This window comes from Actinia tenebrosa, unplaced genomic scaffold (genome assembly GCF_029948245.1).
Source record: "Actinia tenebrosa isolate PJP-AT-01 unplaced genomic scaffold, QUT_ActTen_1.0 PGA_scaffold6__47_contigs__length_16458017, whole genome shotgun sequence".
Classification (NCBI taxonomy): Eukaryota; Metazoa; Cnidaria; class Anthozoa; order Actiniaria; family Actiniidae; genus Actinia; species Actinia tenebrosa.
The window spans coordinates 11,171,236-11,196,111 of NW_028292583.1; the positions used below are offsets into that span (position 1 = coordinate 11,171,236).

At 40.8% G+C, this 24,876-nt stretch overlaps 3 protein-coding genes across 3 annotated transcripts; 1 reads left to right on the forward strand and 2 right to left on the reverse strand.

Moving 5' to 3' along the window:
• Positions 1 to 11,512: 11,512 nt before the first annotated feature.
• On the reverse strand, positions 11,513 to 16,411 carry LOC148906067 (uncharacterized). Its single transcript, XM_089038566.1, has 2 exons — positions 12,583 to 16,411; positions 11,513 to 12,439 (listed from the first exon to the last, which is right to left on the reverse strand). Coding segments are annotated over exons 1-2 (3,801 nt in total). The 5' UTR covers positions 16,383 to 16,411; the 3' UTR covers positions 11,513 to 12,438.
• A 418-nt stretch (positions 16,412 to 16,829) lies between these two features.
• On the forward strand, positions 16,830 to 21,070 carry LOC116297563 (uncharacterized). The gene has a single exon (XM_031705814.2). The coding sequence runs from the start codon at positions 16,860 to 16,862 to the stop codon at positions 20,631 to 20,633; it is 3,774 nt and encodes a 1,257-aa protein (XP_031561674.2). The 5' UTR covers positions 16,830 to 16,859; the 3' UTR covers positions 20,634 to 21,070.
• LOC116297567 (G protein-coupled receptor 157) lies at positions 20,998 to 24,605 on the reverse strand. The gene is made up of 4 exons (XM_031705818.2): positions 24,114 to 24,605; positions 23,225 to 23,406; positions 22,444 to 22,626; positions 20,998 to 21,680 (listed from the first exon to the last, which is right to left on the reverse strand). Exons 1-4 carry the CDS (start codon positions 24,544 to 24,546, stop codon positions 21,405 to 21,407), a joined length of 1,074 nt encoding a protein of 357 aa, XP_031561678.2. The 5' UTR covers positions 24,547 to 24,605; the 3' UTR covers positions 20,998 to 21,404.
• Positions 24,606 to 24,876: the final 271 nt, after the last annotated feature.

The following is a 24,876-nucleotide window of genomic DNA, read 5'->3' on the forward strand; positions in this document are numbered from 1 at the left end:
TCCCTGTGATTTTCTAATATATAATGGCTAGCGTGGTCGCAGGTGGAGTTATTGCAGCCTTAGCATTCACTGGAGCTAATTATGGTGGTCAGTATTTGGATAGATTAGTTAGAGGTGATCGCAGCGGAGATTTGGCCGCCGAAAGGAAAAGGCATGATTTAGTGCTGGAGAAATATCAAAGGGACGTGGCAGCTTGGAATGAAAAAAGACAAGCTTACAGGGATTGGTTGGACAAGAACTACCAAGACAAAATGCAGGCGGATAAGAACTTTGAAAATACAGACTACGCCTTTAAGCTTTATGCGCAGGCGCACCCCGCGGCATCGATGGGATTGAGAAAGCCTCAGTTTAAGAATTACTATCAGCCTTCTAAGAAACAAAAAGACAATGAATTGGTCTTTGTAGGAGTCGCAGGTCTGGCCGGAGGCGTAGCTTTGGCGTATCTGCTCTAACGAAGGGAACTGTGTTTTCCTGAAATATATGATCGTCTTTTTGGAAAGCGATAAAAATAACTTTACCACTTATCTGAATCCCCCCATTAAAGCCCATAAAGTTCGGTTGGTTAGTTGCTCTTTGTACAATTCTTGGTATAATTTAGTCAATGCCTTGATCACTGAGCATAAAGGCGGCGGCAATTATCAAGGCGTATTGCTGCCCGATGGACATTACACACCAATCACCCTTGCTAAGGAATTAGCAAAACACGGTTATACTCTCACCACAGGATTGCCGCACGAAATGACCCTCAAACATAATATGTCAAATTATTCAATGACTTTTGGAAAGTCTGACCCATTGGGATCTTTATTATGTGCCTCAGGCAAGACGATTACCAACACAGCCATACCTGTGAAATGGAAAGTCGCATCCTCTTACGAGGTCTATTGCGACTTGGTCCATAGTTACAACAATGGAGAAAAGTCTTCTCTTATGTCCAAGTTTCTGCCCAAAGGTAATCCATTTGACCCAGTAGAATACACCCCCATTTCTTTGGAATATGACTTGTCTAATTTGGTAGAAAGCATAAACATCACCATTAAAGTGGACGGAAAGACGGCGGATTTTAACGGACGTAAGATCAATCTCGTCCTGGAATTCATATAATGGGCCGCGTAGAGGACAAACTCAAAAGGATTTACTATGGACCTGAAGGTTATTGGAAAGGAGCGTCAGCTATCAAGAAACTCGCGACCGCGGCCAGGGTATCAGATGAAACGGCTAAGAACTGGCTAAGAAAACAAACCCTCTGGCAGGTCTATCTTCCCGTGCCGAAGTACATTCCCAGGCCCAGCTTCACCGTAAATACCCCCAATGAAGTTCATCAGGCGGATTTGCTTTTCTTACCGCACGACAAGGTGAGAAAGAAGACCTATAGATACGCTTTGACCGTAGTCGATATCGCAAGCAGATACAAGGACGCCGAACCCATAACCAGCAAGGATTCTGGAGAAGTCGCAGAAGCCCTAGGTAGGATTTATAAACGCATTTTGAAATGGCCTAAGCTGCTGCAAGTGGATGCGGGGACAGAGTTCATGGGCGTGGTTACTAAGACCCTGAAAGACCACAGCACTAAGATTAGGAGAGCCGAAGCAGAGTACCACAGGGGTCAGAGCATTGTCGAAAGATTCAATAAGACCCTGGCCGAGCGTCTCTTTGGGTACCAGTATTGGAAAGAGCTGGAAGATCCCTCCAAACGCAACAGGGAATGGACTCAGAGGCTCCCCCAGGTCGTCGCGGCTTTGAACAACGAGGCGGCCAGGGCTACAGGAATGAAACCCAAGGATGCCATAAAAAAGAAACACGTGGAGCACAAGTCCTACGTCAGAAGTTCGAGGGCGGTCTTCCCCCAGGAAAAGAGATTAGGTAATGTCACGGTCCGATATCTCTACGGACCGGGTGAATTAGAAGGAGGATCCAAAAGAGCTACGGATCCTAATTGGTCTTTGGAAACTTACCAGATCCGAAGCGTAATAGCTAAGAAGGGTCAGCCCATCTTGTATTATCTTCATGATGGCCCCACACGTGGGTTCGTCATGGAAGAACTGCTTATCGTGTGATGTCCGAATGCTATCGTATGCACTCCGTCATCACACATCCATCGCTTACCGTCAAATGCAGACAGTGACACCTTCTCCTGCGTGACGTTATGTATCTGATGACCATAGCTGCGCAGGCTGTTCATCTTATGCCGCTGTTCCTTACGTGTTCGTAATACGTTGAGGTAGGACTCGTGCGTAATGTCCTTCTTAACCACGTACTTTTTTACACCTTTAGCTTTCTTTTCTACGCCGTCTAACTTTAGCACGCTGTACATCTTTGGTTTCAGACCCACGTACTCTACTATGGGTTTTCCTAACATTTCGTCTTTCATCTTCCCAATTACCTTCTTATTCTTCGCAGAGTAAAGGAAGTGCTCCTTCGGGTAACCGCTGGTGTCGTACTCGTCTATGTCGGGGAGGCAGTCTTTGTAAACGTCTTCCGTTTGCACTTCTAGAATTAGGGAGTCGGTGTCTGTGTACAGGAGGCGACAGCGGTCTCCGTACTTTGGCTTAAGCTTATCGTAGTAGAACTCATACATAAGCAGCTTCGATAGATCCAGCACCGTAAAGCCTGTGTAAACGGGCTTGTTTAGTAAGAGGTTTGCCCTTTTCATGTGAATCACGTAGAAGTTCAGCATTTCTACGTATCTAACGAAGCCTGGCTGTGACACGTATGCTTCTGCTTCCTCTTTGGTGCCGACTATTTTTACGCTTACGCGCTTGCGGATGTTCTCCATTGTCTTACCAAATACGCTATTGTTCATTAGTTTAAATAGGTTCTTTTCGAAGTCATTTTTCGCTGCGGTACGCTTTTGCGTGTTAAAGTCAATGTAGGGGCGCATCCAGGGCTCCTGCGTGAATTTTAGGACTCTGTGGATCTTCTCTACGCGCATTCCGTGTCGCACGTAGAACTGCAGGTTGCGGTAATGTACCACATACTTCTTCTTATCCATCAGGTTCATAGTTAGTTTCCTGTACGGTTTGTAACCAGGGCACATTTGCTTTTGCAGCGGACTTAGCTGCTTAAATGGTATCTCTATCGCTTCTGGTGCTAAGGGGAACTCATTGTGTTCGTCGTGCAGGCGCTCTGGGTACTCCAGATCCACTTCTAAAACGTAACCCTTGTCTTCCTCCTTTCCTACCTGCATGTAGAAGTCTATCGGCTTCACTGGATCCCATTCGAAGTCTCTCACAGGTAGGTACTGTGACATTGCCCAACCATAAAGGTTATTCGCATCCAGGTAGTAAATGTATGTGGTTGGTTTCTCTGGGTCGTGCTCTACTAAGGGGTTGTTTGCGCGGGCGTAACGTCGGCTGGGTCCGCATACGCCGCCACGAATACCGTCTTCCATAAACCGATACATGTCGTACTCCGTTAGGAGATCCAACTGCGCATTTGTCTTCTTTAACAAAGCACTCCAGCTGAGCCCAGGAGCCGTGTAGAAATTAGCGGGATCCAATCCGTAATATTCCATAGCCATCTTTCTGAAGCTTTGGAAAACATCTGCAAGCAGCACTACGTCAGACCTTAGGTAGATGTCGTGGTAGTCCCCCATGTTCTCACAGGAGTACTTTTCCCACACGTCTAACGCATGCTGGTACTCCTCATCCTTTATGCCGGACTCGTTTAGGGTGCTGTAGAAGCGATCTTTGGGTGGTAGGGACTCTTTGAATCGATCCCAGGAATCCATGTATTCGTATGGGTAGACTCCTTTCCTTTCCGCACCATATTGACTGGAAATGGGAAAGTTGGTGTTATACTTTACGAGGTTTGCCAAGGAGTCCGCCATAAACTGCTGCGAATCTAAGAACTTTAGCTTACCCACAGTTACGGACATGTAGCGCTCTTTGTTGTTGGGTATGCATTTGACGTCGGAGCCGTCTGTTCCTTGTAGTAGCAAATGGGAGTCGTAACCGCGGAGGTTGTGAAAGAACACCGGAATCTCCATGTCTGGATTTACTTTGAAGTTTATATTGCATTTCCAATGAGCCGCTCCTCTGTATTTACCAGTGATGTGGCAGTGATCCCTAACCTTATCCACATAGAAATCCTCAACAAATGCTTTGTGGCAGTGAATGCAGTGCGTGGAGGGCTTTCCCGGCTTCTCACCTTTCTTAGCATACTTCCCGCATTTAAAATGAGCTTCTCCTAGATACTTTCCATCTTCATCCCACGCTTTCTTGGCTCGTCTTCCAAACTGAAGAAGCGTATGTTGGCAAATGTGGCATTTTTTTGCCTTGTTAAAAGCCTCCTGGTTCTCTTTGGTAAATTCCATCTTTTTTGGACGTCTTAATTGTTCTCTAATCTCCCCCTCCTCTTCTCGCAATGCTTCTAGAAACTCATTAGCTGCGTTCTTACCTCGGTAAATCACAGGAGGGTTTGCTTTACCGTCTGATTTGACTACTATGTAACCAAAGGAGCAGATCTCGTGTAATCCTACCTTATTCGTGGCACCACGTTTCTGCTCTTCCTTAGTTATCAACGCTTCGAAGTCTGCATATATCACGTAAGGCACTTGCATCTGCTTTTGATGGTTTGCGTATGAAAGCTCTTTGTTGGTGGGCATCTGGATCCGTTGCGCCACTTCTTCGACTCCGCGGCAGATCTCATCGTGTTTCTTTAGGGCATTTAAGGATGTAAATGACAGCAAGCAGCAGTCACAGAAGTACTTTTTGCCTTTGTGCTTAGTATGTCTGTAGAATAGTCTGCTAATGTGTTTAACCCATGAGTAGTGTCCGCCGTGGTAGAATAAATGTACGCGCTCTCCTTTACTTTTTGACAGAACTAACGGTACTATCGTCTGCTCTCTGACTCCGTAAACGTTAATTGCTAGATCGTTTATTTCCTCAAATATGGGGATGTCTACCAACTGCATGGGAAATTCCACACCATCCCACTCTAAATCATCTGTGGGATACTTACTTGTCCTACAGGGATCCTTCTCTGCTGGATACAGTGCAGACCTGATTGCCCACATAAAGCATCGATTGTCTTCATTCTTCACGTTTACAATAGCCTTCTTCCTTTCTACCCACGTTGGTAGCGGTACGTAACTCCCCCCTCGTATGGGTACGTACCTGGCTATACTTATCTCTATTCCTTCAACCTCCTCTACTGTCCAACCCGATCCTTCTTTCGTGTAGTTAGACAGCGACTCCATTATTGCTTCTAAGGCTTCACTGAGTGACCTATCCAGATTCGTGGATTCTAATATCACTAACGACTTTGATCGCAACATTGCTGTCGTCATTACCTCGTCTTTTGACAAACTTACTTCTACCATTATGCTCGCTTTCAGGGCTCCTAATTCTTCTATACCTTTTCGGAGAGTCCTTTTAACCTTCCTTTCTGACTGACGCCAAAACTGTCTAACGTCAATCTCACCGTTACCGGGTATTGACACCGTGCTGAAGTTGCTTTGGGATTCCATCTATATAATAGGAAATATTTTATACCTAATACCAAGCACTTTTTAGGTCGTCGTAGTCGTACTCACAGTCCTGACAATGCCAAAACAATTTAACCTTAGTCTCAAACTTCTTACCACATCCACAGTCATAACTGTTCATACACTTCGTCTTCATTTTCAAATGCTTTTTCAAATCCGCTTCTTTCTTAAAAGTTCTCTTACATTCTTCGCACTCCATATATAGACTAACATATTTAAGTGCGCTGTTGCCCTCAACCACACTTAGAGTGGGGGTCGTCCGTAGGTGGATTTTTGACGCGGGTCTTACCCCGTGTTGAGATTGCGCTGGAACCCCCATTCCCTATACTACTCTAGTGTTTATATAAATAGGATAGAAACCTTGTTATGCATCTGAAACGTGATCTATCTATTGTGTAGATTGACTGCGGAATATTTAGATATGAATCGAAAATGATATTGGAAAGCAAATGTGGTATAAAATTGCAGTTTCGAGAATTTTGATGTTATGCAGCATGCGAGGGGAATTGATATTAGAGGAATAGAGGAAGAGACGCCCAATGCAAGGTGTTCTGGACTCTTTGTTGCATCTTTGAAAAGCATTTGTGACCACATTACTACTCTCTCTCCCCACAGAAACGCATACTGTCAGTCAGTCTGTCTGTTACATCAGATTTTTACACCAAAAATTCAGACCTTGAAATGCATTGACCAAAATAATCTATTTATTAATAAAAAACATAGCTCTTATTTTCTATTACGATATATAAAATGTTTTACAGCTGTTTTACAATTTTTTTTAAACTTTTTTTTTTTATAAAGACCAAATATAACAAACTATTCAGTGTATATATTATGTAATACAAAACTTCTCCATATAGCACAAAATACTCAATTACCTCTGCGAGTTTTAATTTATATGATGGCTGTTCATGCATTTAAACTTAATATTTGTTTGTTTGTTGTTGTTGTTGTTGTTGTTGTTGTTTTTTTTTTTTTGATGAATAATTTTTTAACAAAATTTTGTTGTTGTTATATTTGTATGAGACTACAAGTACAATAGCAAGAAACAGGGGCTTTAAAAATGCAAAATGCTGGTGGGCCCTACCACACATGAAGTGAGTCCAAAGACTGGCTGGTTAACTCTTTACCTTCAGCATGTTTTTCTAATTTTAGGCCAGGTCATCATAAGTTCTACATAATTTGCACATTAGAAGACACGTGGATGTGGATAAGACTCAAATAAAACAAAGTATTTATTCTCAAGAGAATGACAACTGGTTTGAAATTTGGAAACAGTATACCCAAGCTAAAGAGTTCTAAAGTAGTATGATTAAATTATGTCCCTGATGTAGAAGTTGGATCATCCAGGTCCTGATACCCATCTCTTGGGGTGCGACCACTTTTACTGTAATATCTGATGGCTATTATTATCAGCCCAAGAAGATAAAGCATTGGCAACCAAGCTAATATTTCAATGAATATTTGCATACCCACGATTGTTTTGTGGGCTGCCTCTGTATTTTGAGCTGAGCTCATGAAAGCCATGATGCATAGAAATGACAAGATAATAGTATCAACAGTGTTCAGCCATCTCAGATGAGAATCATTTCTGTATGGCTGCATATAGACGAAGATTACAAGAGTCAGGAAGACAAGAATTTCAGTAAAGCACCTTTGATAGGGACCTGGTGTTGCCAGAGCAGCCGTGAGCACAAGCAAAGCTATCCGGCAAATGAAATAATAAGCTGAAAAAAAGCAACCAAGATGGTCTTGGAAACAATGCTGAAAGATGTTGTAAAGAGGAGTAAAATAGGTCATGAATCGACAATTCTTGATGAAGAATGGTCTAAAAAGTAGCAATAATGGAAAGACTACAACAAAACAAAGGATGACAATGACAGCAAAAACAACCAGGAAATAGTAACCAACAGGAATTTTTTCATCTGTTATAGAACCCTGAATGTAAAGCACTGAAAAATCTTTCTGCAATTTTACCCAGCGGACAGCATTGAATGAAATTAAAGTCAGATTGGTGTAGCAAAGAACAAGTATGGATGAGATGGCACGGAAAACATTAGTTCGTTGATAGCAGTTGCATGAACATCTTGCTACTAATGTAATTACAATTAGTATAGCCAACATGTATAAAGGCAAAAAGTAGTTAAGGCCCAATTTACCAATATTATCTAACCTTTTCACAAAACATGACAACTTAACTCCTGGCAGCCTCCAAGATACCAGATCCAAGATCCCTTTCATCCCCTTGTCTAGATGCATAACTGTTTCTGGCTTCAAAACGAAAGGTAAAACCTGATAGAAGTACAGCCAAGAATTTAAGTAGGAGGTAAAGATATCTACATTTATACGCAAAAGTATTAAAACTCCTATTGGTGTGACTACTATGAATATTGGAATCCCCCATGATATCTTAAATTTTTCCCTGCAGCTTGAAGTTTGTACACATTTTTCTCCTCCCAAGGAAACTGTGAAATTTGGTTTACATTCCCCACACAGAGTATTGATTCTGTTATCTGCACAGATCGTAGAATTATCATATGAGTAAACATACTTACTATCACTAAAATTACAGTAGTGTCGTGGGCATGGGTAAGTGACAAATTTTCCTTTAACCTGACCACCCCAATAGCCTGCTATTAAGTTAACATGTTTACCATCACTATTACAGTTATATACTCCCTCTTGCATATTCACCTTGCCTGACATACATGAACAGATATCTTTGCCAGACGTCTGCTCAAATCCATCATAACATTTTTTAAATTTCTGTGTAAATAATCTTGAAATTGCTTTTCCTCCAACACTACTGATTGTAACAATAAATGCACTATTCTCTTTCCCTTGCAATTTAACATCTTTTATGAAACTAGAGCTTGTGTGGTTTTCTGGATTCTTGATGAACTGGATCAGATGAAGGGAATCAAGAACACTGCCGTTTTTTTGTATGTTTATTTTCATAACTCCATAAACTGGACTGTTCCTCTCATCCAACAGCTGCACTCTTGGGTTAAATACTTCCCCTGGAGCAACAAACCAATCAGATGGATAGACTGCAATGTATACTGGATCTGTTGAAATTTCCTCGTTTAGTGGGCCACTGAATGTGGTTATGTTTTCCCAAGCAAAGGCTGAATTGTTTCCAATGCTCTCATTAACCAAGAAGCAAGACTGTAGTGTGGTGGCATAAATAGAATTACCACCCCATGATGGCAGAGCACAGTTTGCTGTGAAATCAATATTGGTGTCCCATTCATGAACATTGTCTAAATTTACCAAATTTCCCTCTTCATTTTCATAGCCAATGGAACACTCATGCCGTCGAAGTTCCCTTGTCTGGGGACCCACTTCTGGTCCTGGAGCCTCTATATATATTGCTCCACCATTTTCACTAGCATGGTTTCTTGTAAAGTTCATTTTTGAGCCTTTAGTCATGATCATTCTACTCACTCCATACAAAGCCAAAGCACCACCTTTGTTGCCCTTATTTCTTGTGAATGATGTTATGTCAAAGACCTTCAAAGGGGCGTTATCCAAAAGCAAGGCTGTATAGAGATTATCTTGAAATGTATTCTCCCCTCTTAAGATCATTGGCACTTTGGAGCTATAAACTACTCCCATTCCATTTATGCGACCTTGATCAACCTTTGTGTAATTCACTTCATTGTGTGCTATTGTGCAGTTGATTATCACCACACAATAAGGAATCTCAGGACCCATCTCAATCCAGTTATTCTTGTTGTTTAAAGCAACTGAAATAGCTGTGCCCATAGTTGCAATATTATGATAAAAAGAGCAGTTTGTAAAATGAATCCAGTTTTTGTATTCCCCAGAGATGTTATGTAGATATGTTCGACCATAATGAGACACCGCCCCACCCATATCAGCAGAATTGTCCTGAAATATATTTCTTATATGTTCAACTGTATTTCCCATTTGTTGACATTCATATTTTTCGATGTCATTACCCGTCCTCACTGCTCCACCGCCATGCTTTGCAAGATTTCCTATAAATTCACTATCAACAATCTTTAAAGCATTTCCTTCAGCTTTATTCTGAAATTCGGTAAATATTCCTCCACCCCAAATTCCAGTGTTGTTGTAGAAGTGACAAGAGTCAACCAAAAGGGAGTTCTTCTTAGCTGAACCACAAAAGAAGGCTGTCAGCCCTGCACCATGTCCGAAAGGTTGTGGGGTTTCTTGAGATTGGCTGTGTTCCTCATATATATATTTATTTCGAGTAAAGATACACCCTTTAAAGGTATAGTTATTGCCATCAGAATACATGTAATGTTTGGTGTCATTGAATGGATACAAAGAGCCAAACTGTGTCAAATGTAATAAGATTCCACCTGCTGTTTCATGAACGGCTAAGCTGCTTGATTGTCCCTTTGCTGTATTATTGACAAAGTGAGTGTCAATGATGCTCACACTTCCGCCCACATCATAAAGGACCAGACTAATACCAGCACTCTTTGTAAAGGTACAGTTTTCCACAGCCAAATCTTTGCAGTACATAAAAGAAATTCCTGAATAGAACTGGTAAATGTGCTCAGTGTCATAAGGATGGAACGGCGATGAATACTCTAATCGGCCACAACCTTCAAACAACAACTGCTGGAAGACAAAGTTATTACAAAAGCGAAACTGCAGGCCAACCCCCTTTGAACATTCAATTTTCACAGACTCACTCAGGCCTACAAAAGCCACATTGTCCAAACTCGAGGTGTTGTAGTTCCTGTTCAAGGTGTAATTTCCGTTCCTGATAGAAACGTTGGTGGAGTTATTTAAGTTTTCCAAGACGAAGCCAAGAGTTTCACACGGAAATGAGCTGTTTGTAAGACATGAGGTGTTATCGTGGCCGTCCATGGCGACTTGAATATGATGTACATAATCTGTGGGCTCCACACCAACTATTGTCCACATGAGGACTACAATCGGTAAGAAAGACTTTAAACTTCTATGCATGGTTTTCAAAACACCAGAAGCGCTGTATCATTCAAGATATAGGAACATAAAAGTGAAAGTAAACGGAAGTACTTCGACACATGACAGTTTTATTAGTAATAAATTACCTGACTGGGCTTCCTGTGGTGACAATTATAAAGGAAGACCAACGAACTAGAGGGCTATAAATTGATGTTCATGTTACATTTTTAATAATTTCAATTTTCAATAAGCGCATCCCCCGCTGTTGAAGACCAAAAATCTCCAGGGGTCTGTGGTGCTTCAAAACTAAAATTTTCAGGGGTAGCCTACATTTGGACTTGAAAATCTATAGCTTTTCGTATTACAACAAACGTACGGTGACGATAAAATGCTTGACAGCCACATTGATTCGCGTGATCTATTAATTATGGCGTGAATTAAGCGATGTACATCAAAACTTATTGTTCACTCTGATAGAGTCAGTCCTTACTACTGCAATACTGCTAAAGTTTTGAATCTACAACACACCCAAAGACGTCCGAGTTTTGAAAACGAAAATTCGCCCCATGTAAGGGAATCCGGACTTATGGTGGATTCTGGATTCCGAGACTCTGGATTACGGATTCCAAGGGTCTGGATTCCGGATTCCAAAACTTTTGTATTGCGGATTCCGGATTCCATATCGTTAATTTTCAGATACATTCTCTGAAAATTATATTTGATATACTTGCCAATATGAGTAGAATCGTCTATCAATTAAATCAGCATCTGATGACAGATATTCTTGGTGGAGATATTGCACAGTGGGGGAAGGGCTACATAGGTCCATTCTAGGTCGAGGCGATAACATTTGAGTGTATACTTTGAATTTCAAAGTAGCGGATTCCGGATTCCAAAAGGGTGGATTCCGGATTCCAAGGCCAGGATTCCGGATTCCAGAGTGCTGGATTCCGGATTCCAAAGCCTAAAATTTCGTGGACTCCGGATTCCGGATTCCCTTACATGGGGCGAGAAAATGACTCCTATTATAGATACCAATTGTCTTAAGTGATAGAAGTCAGATGATGACCGAAGAAAGAAACTGAATTACGACTACCGTTCTGGCTGTCATTTTTTAATATTAGGTATCTTATTACCCGACGAACACCCTAAGGGGTAACGTCTTACTCTCTGGTGGTCTTTTTAGATTTACGACCCCCTAAGAAGTACCAAATTGAAGATCTGGAACCCTAAAAGGTACCATGAACTTCCCCGCCCTTTCTAAATCGATCCGAGTCCCTAATTCCCTTGGAAAAATAACATTTCACCTATAACCCATGGTTACAATAACCTTTTTAAACAAATCATGGATATCAATAACCCATATTCCGATATTAATGGCTAATTTTGACTTACATGAAAAATTAACTTTGGCTTGTGCACCGCTTTTGTTGCACTCTTGTCGATCTCATCTTTGCTAATCAATTGTCAAGAGGTAAAATATTGTGTACCAAACAATATTGGGTCTTTATTGGTGTTGCAGGATGTATTGGATTCTGCGTTGCCGCGTTCTTTGTAGTTGTAGAGTATTGTTTAGCTCCAAACTCATTTTTCTCGGCAATAGAGGCTTTGCACCAACACATGATGGCAGCCACGAAAAGATCAACAATAATAGAGTTTTTTCCCACTGGGAAACGGTGCAAAGCCTCTATTGTTTTATATTTTCTTTATGGCTCACGTGCCCTGCAACGCCAAGAAAGAGCCACAATATTTTTTCAGTTGATACTAAATAATGAGTCTCACTTTTAAAGTGATTCCGTGCATATGTTTTCAAGGGCAATAATATAAAAGCTTGGCTGCTCCTCTGAATCTAAATTTTCTTCTATGATACATGTGCTATGGTCAGTCCTTGGTTGGAATAAATTTCTGGAATTCTGAAAGCTGGCCTAAACTGAAGTCCAGTTGCCCGTGCCAGTATGTCAATACCATGGTTAACCTCGCTCTGGTAAAAGCCTTCGATGTGGGAACGTCAAAGCCTTCAAAGTTCTGTGGAAATGTCAATCAATCAATCAACAATCAATCAACAATCAATCAATCAATCAATCAATAAGTCAGTCAGTCAGTGATCAGTCAGTCACATCATTGGCATGACGAGTAGCAATCACATAAAACAGGCTTTGCTAACATACCATTTAAAAGAGCCAAGATTTGTTTCGCTTTTCTCTGCATCTTCGTCGCTGTTACAATCCTCTTCAGTTTTCTCCACATCCATTAACAATCTATTAGATCTTTGTCTTTCTTTAAAATAATTCCAACCACACACCAAACACAGGATCATGAGATATACAAGCGGCAAATATGCCAGAACATTGACCAAGATCTGTAATCCCTTGACTGTCGAATCACCAGCCTCGCTATTAACTGCTGAGCTGAAAACGGTAATGAGGCAAAGGTTTGTCAACAGCAAAGCATCTAGAGTATTCAGCCAATTGTATCTTGTATTGTAGGGCTGTAAATATAGAAAGATGCCCAAAATCAGGATACAAGAGGCTTCCAGGATGGATCTCTTCAACGGACCAAGAGGAAGGAACAACGCCATAAGAAGAATCCAGATCCTGCATATGAAGTAGAAGCCAGCAAACCAACGATTATTTCTCTGCTTCTCTTGGTCTTCAAAACAGTTTTGGAAAATGTCGAAGAATAATAGGTATCCGTTAAGACAAGGAAACTTCCCGGAGAACCAAGGTGTAAACACCAGAACGACAGGGAGGAGAGCCACAAATAGCAGTAAAATGATGGCAAGGATCGTGAATGGCAAGTGAGTTTTCCAGTCGTCAGAGAAGTTGATATTCCCGTCTAAATACAACACCCATTCGCTACCAACCTTCACGTAATGAAGGATGTTGAAGGATATTGTGGTGATGTCAGTATAGCAAAACACTAACAGATTGCACAGAGCGTGGGATACGTTCCTGCCGATGTACCAACGAGGAAAACACCTTGCTACCCTAGACAATACCAACAAAAGGAAAAGAGTATAGAATGGAAGGATATAATAGAGGCCCAGTTTGTAGAAGTTTGTTAATCCAGGATAGAAACAAATACCAACTCCTTGGAGTCTCCAGTTGGCAAGTCCAATGACAAACGATATGAATGGATCATTATCACTGAGCTGTGTATTCGTCTGCAAAAGGTATCCCATTATCTGATAAGAGTACAGCCACGAGTTCAGATAAGCAGTGAAGATGTCGAGGTTTATCTTGAGCACCAGCAACACAAATACCAGTATCACTAAAAAGAAAACTAATAAAAGCCAGGCATGTTGATTACTGCACTCTTGAGACGTTTCGACACATTCTTCACTTCCCAGAAGCACGGTATAATTCGATAGACATTCTCCACAGAGGGGGATGTTTTCATTTCTATTCTTTGCACACAGTTGATTTCTTTTAAGTGGAAAGTCTCTTTTTGTTGTATTAGTTGTAGTTTTATTACAATGTCCGTGTGGACACGAGTATGTGTCAAATGTTCCATGAGGGACATTACCTCCCCAGTAGCCCGTCTTCAAGTACACTGTTTTCCTGTCATCACTGCACCTAGAAATCCCAATCAGCTGTTTTTTCGAGCAAATACATTCGCCTTCTGCTTCGTTTATATGAAATCCTTGGTTACAGTCGGAGAGTCTCAGGGTTTTGTTATTCGTTTTACTAATGGTTTGTCCACTGACCGTTCTTAAAGTCAAATTGAACATGCCACCATTCTTCCCATTCAACACCAGACCAGACACTACAGTATCATTGTGTTCTATGTTTTTTATCAGTAGTAGTGGTGAAGAGGTACCTAGTCTAGCATCATTAGGATCTGAAGAATCTATTGATAGGTTTACAACACCTTGCACGAGACTTCCTTTTTCATCAATTAGTTTAATAGATGCAGAAAATTCCTCACCTGGGGATCGTTCCCATTCCTTCTCAATGATCTCTATTTTAATAGGATCTGTTGATATTTCTTCTGAAATGTTTCCTTGACCGCCATGTTCGTTTATATACTTCACAAAGTCCCACTGGAGAGAGTGATTGTTAATCCTTTCCTCTCCCACTTTGCGACAGCCTTGTAACGTGGTTGCGTAAATGGATTTCCCTCCACCATCTGACGCATCGTTTGATTCAAACGTGAGATTCGTGTCCCACTGGTTAACATGTTCAAGTGTGATTGTGTCGTTATACGAGAGAAAACATCCATGGGTATTAAGTTCGGTTGTATTGAAGGCGACAACTGGTGGACCGCCGACGTTTACGTAAATTGCGCCCCCCTTACCAGTTGCCTTGTTACCTTTGAAATACATATTTGAAGCCGGCATCAAATCAATGATAGACATGCCATACATGCCAACAGCACCTCCTTGAAGACCACTGTTATTCGTAAATGATGCATTACCGAAAACTTTAAGAATTGCCGAATCTAAAACCAGAGCTGTTTGTTTGTTCGAGTCAAACTTGGTTGATCCTTGAAGAAAGACGGGAACGGAGTACGTATAAAGCGCGCCCTGACCAATAACAAAGTCGTCTTCAGTTCGTATGATCTCATTACCGATAAGACTGCAGTTTTCAAGGCAAACAATGTAAGGAAGAATGGGTTCTTTGAAGTTAGGGTTAATATTATTCAAAGCTAGATCCATTGTAGCAGTTGAAAGCCCAATAGCTGAGCCTAGAGTTGCTTTGTTGTTCGTCCACCTGCACCTTCTAAAAATGACCTTTCGACAGTTATCTTCTGTATCAACTGGGTGAAAATATGGTCCATAGTGGGAAACACCCCCTCCAAATATTGCCATGTTATTTTCGTAGGTACAATTTTCGTGAAGAATTTTGTTAGGATAAAATTTTTCTTTGCCGGGCCAAATAGCAAACCCCGACCTTACAGCTCCTCCAGCGGTGCTTTTAGAGTTGCCTAAAAACCTACATCCAGTAATAGACAAGGAATTGTTCTGTGTTTTGTCTTGGAATTCCACAAAAAATCCGGCTCCCCAAACAGCTTGATTGTTTTTGAATGCGCAATTTTGAATCACTAGGTTATTGTTCATGGTGGTACCCTTGACAAATAGTGAAAACCCTCCCCCACGACCGAATGGCATATGATCATTTCCCGAAGGGAACTCAATCTTGTTCTCAAAACATTGTTCGGGGGCCAAGTTTTCTTCAAAAGTACATCCTTCAATTATATAATTGTTGTCGTTCTGATAGGCAAGTTGTTCAGTATTGTTTGTTCCGAATGGAGGAAGAGCACCTTCGAAAGTAAACTCCACATAAACTCCCCCTCCTGCTCGTGTATATGATAGATTGCGTGAACAAATATTATCCGGGTCAGGCGAGTTGCTGCTGAAAATTGACCTCACGATGTTGACTTCACCTCCAACATCATACATTAATAAACCAATTCCTGGGCTCTCGGTGATTTTGCAGTCTTCCATGGTCACATTTTTCACGTAGGCCAAGAACATTCCAGCATAAAATGGAACGTGATCTTTATGAATTTCTGCAAACGCTGAGCCAACCGTACTCTTATGCAGACTTCCGCAACGATAAAACGAAATTCCACGAATCTTTATGTCTCCACTACGAACAAATGTAAAACTCGCATTTGTAGAGCAGTTGATCAAGACATTGGCAAAACTTCCGTTCCCTGATAATCCAAAGTCTGACACATGCTCGAAAGTAGCATTGGTGGATAAATAGTACACTCCTGGTTCCAGGATAATGACGGTGGCATTTTTTATTGTGACACTGATTGCGTGGTCGAGCGTCTTGCAGGGATTTTGAATAGAAGTTTCCTTTGATGTGGAATTCAAGCAAGATTCGGTATCATTACCTTGATTTGACACAACGATAAAATGGCGATAGGTTCCGTAGTCATTTGGATGTTGGGCAGAACCTCGAAGGAAAAAGTGAGTACATAAAATAAGACTGAAAACCACAGCCAAATGAAGATCCATCGTGAGACAAGAAACCCGTTAAAGGTGACTGATTTCTTAGAAAAGGGGTGTTTCTCTGATAACAATAAAAAAAACCAGGAAATGTCTCTAATGACAAGGCGTTCCTCAACAAACAGGTAACCCAATGTGCTGAAAATAAACAGTATCGAGTGAACTAGTTTAATTGATACTTATTTAAAGACGGCTAATTGATTTAGCTAAGTGTGTAGCACTCATCTCCACTCATACTAATTAATATTATCCTTCCACCGCACTCTACACCAAATATCTAGGGAGCCGTTTCTATTTGTAATAAAAACGGCTTATTGTAAATATTTGTTCTTTTGGGCTACCTGTGTTTTAAGGTCGTGTGACTGTCGAGGAACGCCTAGTCAAAAGTCGTCATTTCATGTTCCTTTTCTATACTAGACTCCGACTTTTCCTTTGTCACCCCTTTTCTAAGAAATCAGTCACCTTTAACGGGTTTCTTGTCTCACGATGGATCTTCATTTGGCTGTGGTTTTCAGTCTTATTTTATGTACTCACTTTTTCCTTCGAGGTTCTGCCCAACATCCAAATGACTACGGAACCTATCGCCATTTTATCGTTGTGTCAAATCAAGGTAATGATACCGAATCTTGCTTGAATTCCACATCAAAGGAAACTTCTATTCAAAATCCCTGCAAGACGCTCGACCACGCAATCAGTGTCACAATAAAAAATGCCACCGTCATTATCCTGGAACCAGGAGTGTACTATTTATCCACCAATGCTACTTTCGAGCATGTGTCAGACTTTGGATTATCAGGGAACGGAAGTTTTGCCAATGTCTTGATCAACTGCTCTACAAATGCGAGTTTTACATTTGTTCGTAGTGGAGACATAAAGATTCGTGGAATTTCGTTTTATCGTTGCGGAAGTCTGCATAAGAGTACGGTTGGCTCAGCGTTTGCAGAAATTCATAAAGATCACGTTCCATTTTATGCTGGAATGTTCTTGGCCTACGTGAAAAATGTGACCATGGAAGACTGCAAAATCACCGAGAGCCCAGGAATTGGTTTATTAATGTATGATGTTGGAGGTGAAGTCAACATCGTGAGGTCAATTTTCAGCAGCAACTCGCCTGACCCGGATAATATTTGTTCACGCAATCTATCATATACACGAGCAGGAGGGGGAGTTTATGTGGAGTTTACTTTCGAAGGTGCTCTTCCTCCATTCGGAACAAACAATACTGAACAACTTGCCTATCAGAACGACAACAATTATATAATTGAAGGATGTACTTTTGAAGAAAACTTGGCCCCCGAACAATGTTTTGAGAACAAGATTGAGTTCCCTTCGGGAAATGATCATATGCCATTCGGTCGTGGGGGAGGGTTTTCACTATTTGTCAAGGGTACCACCATGAACAATAACCTAGTGATTCAAAATTGCGCATTCAAAAACAATCAAGCTGTTTGGGGAGCCGGATTTTTTGTGGAATTCCAAGACAAAACACAGAACAATTCCTTGTCTATTACTGGATGTAGGTTTTTAGGCAACTCTAAAAGCACCGCTGGAGGAGCTGTAAGGTCGGGGTTTGCTATTTGGCCCGGCAAAGAAAAATTTTATCCTAACAAAATTCTTCACGAAAATTGTACCTACGAAAATAACATGGCAATATTTGGAGGGGGTGTTTCCCACTATGGACCATATTTTCACCCAGTTGATACAGAAGATAACTGTCGAAAGGTCATTTTTAGAAGGTGCAGGTGGACGAACAACAAAGCAACTCTAGGCTCAGCTATTGGGCTTTCAACTGCTACAATGGATCTAGCTTTGAATAATATTAACCCTAACTTCAAAGAACCCATTCTTCCTTACATTGTTTGCCTTGAAAACTGCAGTCTTATCGGTAATGAGATCATACGAACTGAAGACGACTTTGTTATTGGTCAGGGCGCGCTTTATACGTACTCCGTTCCCGTCTTTCTTCAAGGATCAACCAAGTTTGACTCGAACAAACAAACAGCTCTGGTTTTAGATTCGGCAATTCTTAAAGTTTTCGGTAATGCATCATTTACGAATAACAGTGGTCTTCAAGGAGGTGCTGTTGGCATGTATGGCATGTCTATCATTGATTTGATGCCGGCTTCAAATATGTATTTCAAAGGTAACAAGGCAACTGGTAAGGGGGGCGCAATTTACGTAAACGTCGGCGGTCCACCAGTTGTCGCCTTCAATACAACCGAACTTAATACCCATGGATGTTTTCTCTCGTATAACGACACAATCACACTTGAACATGTTAACCAGTGGGACACGAATCTCACGTTTGAATCAAACGATGCGTCAGATGGTGGAGGGAAATCCATTTACGCAACCACGTTACAAGGCTGTCGCAAAGTGGGAGAGGAAAGGATTAACAATCACTCTCTCCAGTGGGACTTTGTGAAGTATATAAACGAACATGGCGGTCAAGGAAACATTTCAGAAGAAATATCAACAGATCCTATTAAAATAGAGATCATTGAGAAGGAATGGGAACGATCCCCAGGTGAGGAATTTTCTGCATCTATTAAACTAATTGATGAAAAAGGAAGTCTCGTGCAAGGTGTTGTAAACCTATCAATAGATTCTTCAGATCCTAATGATGCTAGACTAGGTACCTCTTCACCACTACTACTGATAAAAAACATAGAACACAATGATACTGTAGTGTCTGGTCTGGTGTTGAATGGGAAGAATGGTGGCATGTTCAATTTGACTTTAAGAACGGTCAGTGGACAAACCATTAGTAAAACGAATAACAAAACCCTGAGACTCTCCGACTGTAACCAAGGATTTCATATAAACGAAGCAGAAGGCGAATGTATTTGCTCGAAAAAACAGCTGATTGGGATTTCTAGGTGCAGTGATGACAGGAAAACAGTGTACTTGAAGACGGGCTACTGGGGAGGTAGTGTCCCTAATGGAACATTTGACACATACTCGTGTCCACACGGACATTGTAATAAAACTACAACTAATACTAAAAAAAGAGACTTTCCACTTAAAAGAAATCAACTGTGTGCAGAGAATAGAAATGCAAACATCCCCCTCTGTGGAGAATGTCTATCGAATTATACCGTGCTTCTGGGAAGTGAAAAATGTGTCGAAACGTCTCAAGAGTGCAGTGAGCAAAATACTTGGCTTTTATTAGTTTTCTTTTTAGTGATGCTGGTATTTGTGTTGCTGGTGCTCAAGATAAACCTCGACATCTTCACTGCTTATCTGAACTCGTGGCTGTACTCTTATCAGATAATGGGATACCTTTTGCAGACGAATACACAGCTCAATGATGATCCATTCATATCGTTTGTCATTGGACTTGCCAACTGGAGACTCCAAGGAGTTGGTATTTGTTTCTATCCTGGATTAACAAACTTCTACAAACTGGGCCTCAATTATATCCTTCCATTCTATATTCTTTTCCTTCTTTTGGTATTGTCTAGGGTAGCAAGGTGTTTTCCTCGTTTGTACATCGGCAGGAACGTATCCCACGCTCTGTGCAATCTGTTAGTGTTTTGCTATACTGACATCACCACAATATCCTTCAACATCCTTCATTACGTGAAGGTTGGTAGCAAATGGGTGTTGTATTCAGACGGGAATATCAACTTCTCTGACGACTGGAAAACACACTTGCCATTCACGATCCTTGCCATCATTTTACTGCTATTTGTGGCTCTCCTCCCTATCGTTCTGGTGTTTACACCTTGGTTCTCCGGGAAGTTTCCTTGTCTTAACGGATACCTATTATTCTTCGACATTTTCCAAAACTGTTTTGAAGACCAAGAGAAGCAGAGAAATAATCGTTGGTTTGCTGGCTTCTACTTCATATGCAGGATCTGGATTCTTCTTATGGCGTTGTTCCTTCCTCTTGGTCCGTTGAAGAGATCCATCCTGGAAGCCTCTTGTATCCTGATTTTGGGCATCTTTCTATATTTACAGCCCTACAATACAAGATACAATTGGCTGAATACTCTAGATGCTTTGCTGTTGACAAACCTTTGCCTCATCACCGTTTTCAGCTCAGCACTTAATAGTGACGCTCGTGATTCAACATTCCTAAGAATACAGATCTTGGTCAATGTTCTGGCATACATTCCTTTAGTATATCTGATAACCTTGTGTTTGTTCCGAGGGGTTGCATACTTCAGGGACGACACGAGGACACAAGGGGAAAACAGCAGCAGCTTGCTAAGTGATATCACCGAGCAAAGTCCCACGTCTGCAGACTTTACATAAAACTCTGAAATTCAACAGCTGTACGAATTAAGCTCAAGAGTACAAAGTCTTCTATAGTATCATGAGACTCTTGGAAGAACGACAACGTCGGCCGGAAACTAAACCTACTAAACTAAACTAAACCGGACCCAATTGCAATATATGTAAAAAAGTGGAATACTAACTTATCAGTCATGATTTAACGTTTGATAACTTTTGTGTTTGAATTGCTCTGATTTTATGCAATCGGCACCCTTATGATTATTAGGGTGTATTCAGAGGATCCTAGAGTCACGGTGGCTTCAAGACCATAGTACTTCAAAGTGGGAGGGAATAATGGACGGTGGTACCTCCTATTCCAAGAGAATGACTGTTATACAAAATGTGTTGTATTGGTCGGTGGAACTATTTTAATGGCTCATCATTTGGTTAATAAAATGGTTGGAATATAATTGAAATTGCTGTGCTCTGTTGTGTTGAGTCATAAAGCACGTGGGGATTGGCAGAACACTCGAGAAATGTCGAGAAGCACCGCCGCTATGCGCGGTCGTGCTGCTCCTAACACTTCTCTCGTGTTCACACACCACGCGGGCGCGTTTTCTATTTCTTCACGATTCAGCTCTGTGAGCCAGTATAATATTATTTTAATTCTTTTGACAGTGCGCATTTGATCATGTTAACTCGTGTAAAATTGCGCAATAGAAGCATTAAATATCATTGTTAGCAATAAATAAATTCTTGTGGATGCGCATTTCATATTAACTCGTGTCAAATTGCGCAATAAAAACATGATTAAATATTATTATCATACTTATAATCAAAAACGTCTCCTTTAAAATGCACGTAAAAGTTTTTCTTAGTTTCCTGGTTACTCTGTCCTTGAAGAAGTGGTTTCGATGAATCATTATTTGGTCTAAAACAACACCGCAGACAGAATGACAGTTTGTTTAAGTAAGTCTCCTTGTTTGTGAGATTGGATAATCCCGATAAAAGAGCTTCTCTGATTCTTGCCGAGCAAAGACAAAAGAGTATTAAATTAGCAAATCCTCGGCCAGTGTTTCCTATTCCCTGTTGATGTAAAGCATGCATAAACTATTATTTAATTTGTTCAAACGTTTTGTGTGCATTGTTGATCGCATGTTCCTTCCAGCAGCTTTTTATTTCATCCAAAACTGATATTTATCTCTATCCAAACTTACGTCGTTCCTGATCCATTCCTCTCATCAAATCTCATCCTATTCTACCCATTCATCAAATCTCATCCCATTCTACCCATTCATCAAATCTCATCCCATTATACCCACCCATCAAATTTCATCCCATTCTATCAAGCCTTCTCTCCATATTTCACTCACTATAACTGATATATTACCAGGTCTTGTACCACTTTTCCATCCATCCCTCCCTCCCTCTTTCCCTCTTTCCCTCCCTCCCTCCCTCCTCTCATCCATCCATCCATCCCTCCCTCCCTCTTTCCCTCCCTCCCTCCCTCCTCTCATCCATCCATCCATCCATCCATCCCTCCCTCCCTCCCTCCTTCCCTCCCTCCTCTCATCCATCCATCCATCCACCATCCCTCCCTTCCTCTTTCCCTCCCTCCCTCCCTCCCTCCCACCCTCCGATCCAATCTCATCGCATTTCATTAACGGTCCCGACCATCCACACATTTATTACCCATTGATCACTCCACTGACCTATTCTATCTCATTTTTTTCAATCTCATCTCATCTCATTCCATCCATAATTCCGTCCATCCATTAACCCATTCATCTCTCTTCCAGCCTGTAGTATCCCATCAAATAAGAACGATTCCAGTATAACATCTTCTTACCTGTAGAACCATAAGAGTGCTATTCATTGCATGTGGTGATTTGCGTATAAATAAAGCAAAGCGCACGAATCCCCAGATTCGAAGCAGCAGAAACACCAAAGGTATAAATAAGATTTTCGTGTTGATCTTTCTCATGGCCTCAGCAGTTCCAATGGGCAGGTAATCAAGATCTTCATTACTGCGCTGTGAATAATAATAATTGTTTATTATGATTTCGCAAACTCACACCCTTGGCTCTTCATCCAGAAGAAACGAAGGGGATAAGCAATATAAAAAGCAATAGGAGATAGGTCATTGCAAGAATCAAGCTGGAATATGTTTCCGCTTTTTATTCTCATCAAGAACATGGACATTAGTGTTGAAACTGATTCAATGTACTTTGCATTCAACGAAACCATTTCTGTCGGTAATAAGCTATTGCCTATCGCCCTTGGTGATGAAAACATCTCGTTTCTATAAAAATATAAAAAAATGCACTCACAAAAAAGAAAAGAAAGAAAGAAAAAAAGAAAGAAAGAAAGAAAGAAAGAACATATATAATTCTGACATTAAGACAGTAATAAAATACATAAATGCATAATATCGTGGTATTCATACTAGCACTATTCGTTCCCTTATACCATGCAAGGAAGAAAATACAGATTTTGCTCTATAGACCGGTGGGCCTGGGCTTATCCCATGTCACCCCTCCATAAACATCCCTTGGCCAGCACCCCTGCCAAATAAAATCAGTTTATTTCTCTATATTCAGTTTGCTCTCAGGAGAAAATATCATAATCACCTTTCGAGATATTTGTATTCTAATGCCAATAGAAAAGATTACAAGGCAAAAGAAGGCTGCAAGCTCCCAGAGTTTTTCTGTGACCAGCATCCAAATTAATGACTGTGGATTATAAACCTTGACCCAACACCAACCCACTGATACTCTAGAGTGAGTGGTTCCAAGTTCTCTAAAGCACAATGCTGTGGATATAGAAAACAAGACCATTAGTTAGTCGGTTAGAAAATTGAACAAAATCACACAGACAAGAAGTCCAAGCTAGAAATTTTGAAATCACGGGAATAATTATACTGCTCAAAGAAGTCTTTTTCAGAATAATTAATAATCAAACAATAAATGTGTTGTGTTTTGATAATTGTTTGTTTAATACGGAGGCCACCCTAGCTAATCGTTATTCACTTTCTGCATATTGATCAAATCGTTGCACTATTAACACTTTCACTTCTAAATGAAGTCCAAAAATAGTTAGCCAAGTCGCGTAAAAAAATTTTTTCGATAAAACTTGTTTATTTAAAATTAGTTTATATTTTCATTTGTTTCGCCCAGCGAGGCTAATAATGAAAGCATTTCGTGAGGCCGGCCTCAAGTAAGTGACTCGATGATCAAAGGTCATTGTAATACACAGTTTCCCGATTCGCAAAAATATTTGGCGTGTTGGTAAATCCATTGCCCAAATGTAACTTGTTCGAAACTATGATTGGGAAATCGAAATTTTGAAACGAATTTTTTAAAGAAAGCTTTATGTTTTTAGGGCTTTATCATATTCAAAGAGTAGAGGTTCATCCTCTATTAAGCGGTTATATCCATGCCTACGATTTATTTGACACTTGAACCATATTTATATATTATCAGTTACATAATGCACATCTTCAAGTCTTATGCTACTTACCTAACAGTGAAACTAATCCAGGAATACCCCAACAGATAGTGTGGAAGTATAGAACTAGACTTGCAGATCTCTCCGGGTTGATGGTCACCACAGTTACAAAGAGATAGATTAACAGAGCAACCATCCAAAACATGGAGGATGTTGAAAAAAAAGTCGAAAAAAACGCTTGAGCAATGCACCAATGTGTACTTTCGTGGAAGTCTTTGATTGTTCCTATTCCAAAGGCAAGGGCAGAGAGCAGGTCTGCTACAGACATATAGACAAGAAGCTCTCTAGAGGGAATCCTTAGCTGTCTGCACATGTAATAAGTCATAATTTGGATTAATGAGCCCAAAACCGAAACGGCACACGAAAGAAGGGTTAAAACTACAATCCATCGCGGAAGGCGTGATGTTGAGTCAATGGCATCAATCGTGTAGTTACCCAACTCCATATCGCCGCTTGCTTTTAACAACCACGAAAGTTCTTTTGCTTGTTCGAAATACTGGACTGAAGTCGAAGCGTCAGAGCGGTAAGAATTTTCGTCCAATCAAAAGAAAGAATAGACCGGTATATCATTATAAGATTACACCGCCTCACGTACTGCACACTGAGGTTTACGATTAATAATGGCAAGTATTTTTAATACTTATTGTCATTGCTTCGTTATGTATTAACCGGAGTAGGAATTTATGAATAGAATACAGTACGAACTGCAGTTCCCGCGCCTATATACGTAGCGTTTTCGCGAATCGTTTTCGCTCGTTAACAGTTTTTGAAAAGT

Excerpts from the sequence above, each read along its gene's own strand:
- LOC148906067 (XM_089038566.1), bottom strand. The coding sequence starts at position 16,382 with ATGGATCTTCATTTGGCTGTGGTTTTCAGTCTTATTTTATGTACTCAC.
- LOC116297563 (XM_031705814.2), top strand. The coding sequence starts at position 16,860 with ATGGATCTTCATTTGGCTGTGGTTTTCAGTCTTATTTTATGTACTCAC.
- LOC116297567 (XM_031705818.2), bottom strand. The coding sequence starts at position 24,546 with ATGGAGTTGGGTAACTACACGATTGATGCCATTGACTCAACATCACGC. Across the intron at positions 23,407-24,113 it reads TGGATTAGTTTCACTGTTAG|CATTGTGCTTTAGAGAACTT; the intron begins GTAAGTAGCATA and ends CTATATCCACAG. Across the intron at positions 21,681-22,443 it reads GCACTCTTATGGTTCTACAG|GGAATAGGAAACACTGGCCG; the intron begins GTAAGAAGATGT and ends TTACATCAACAG.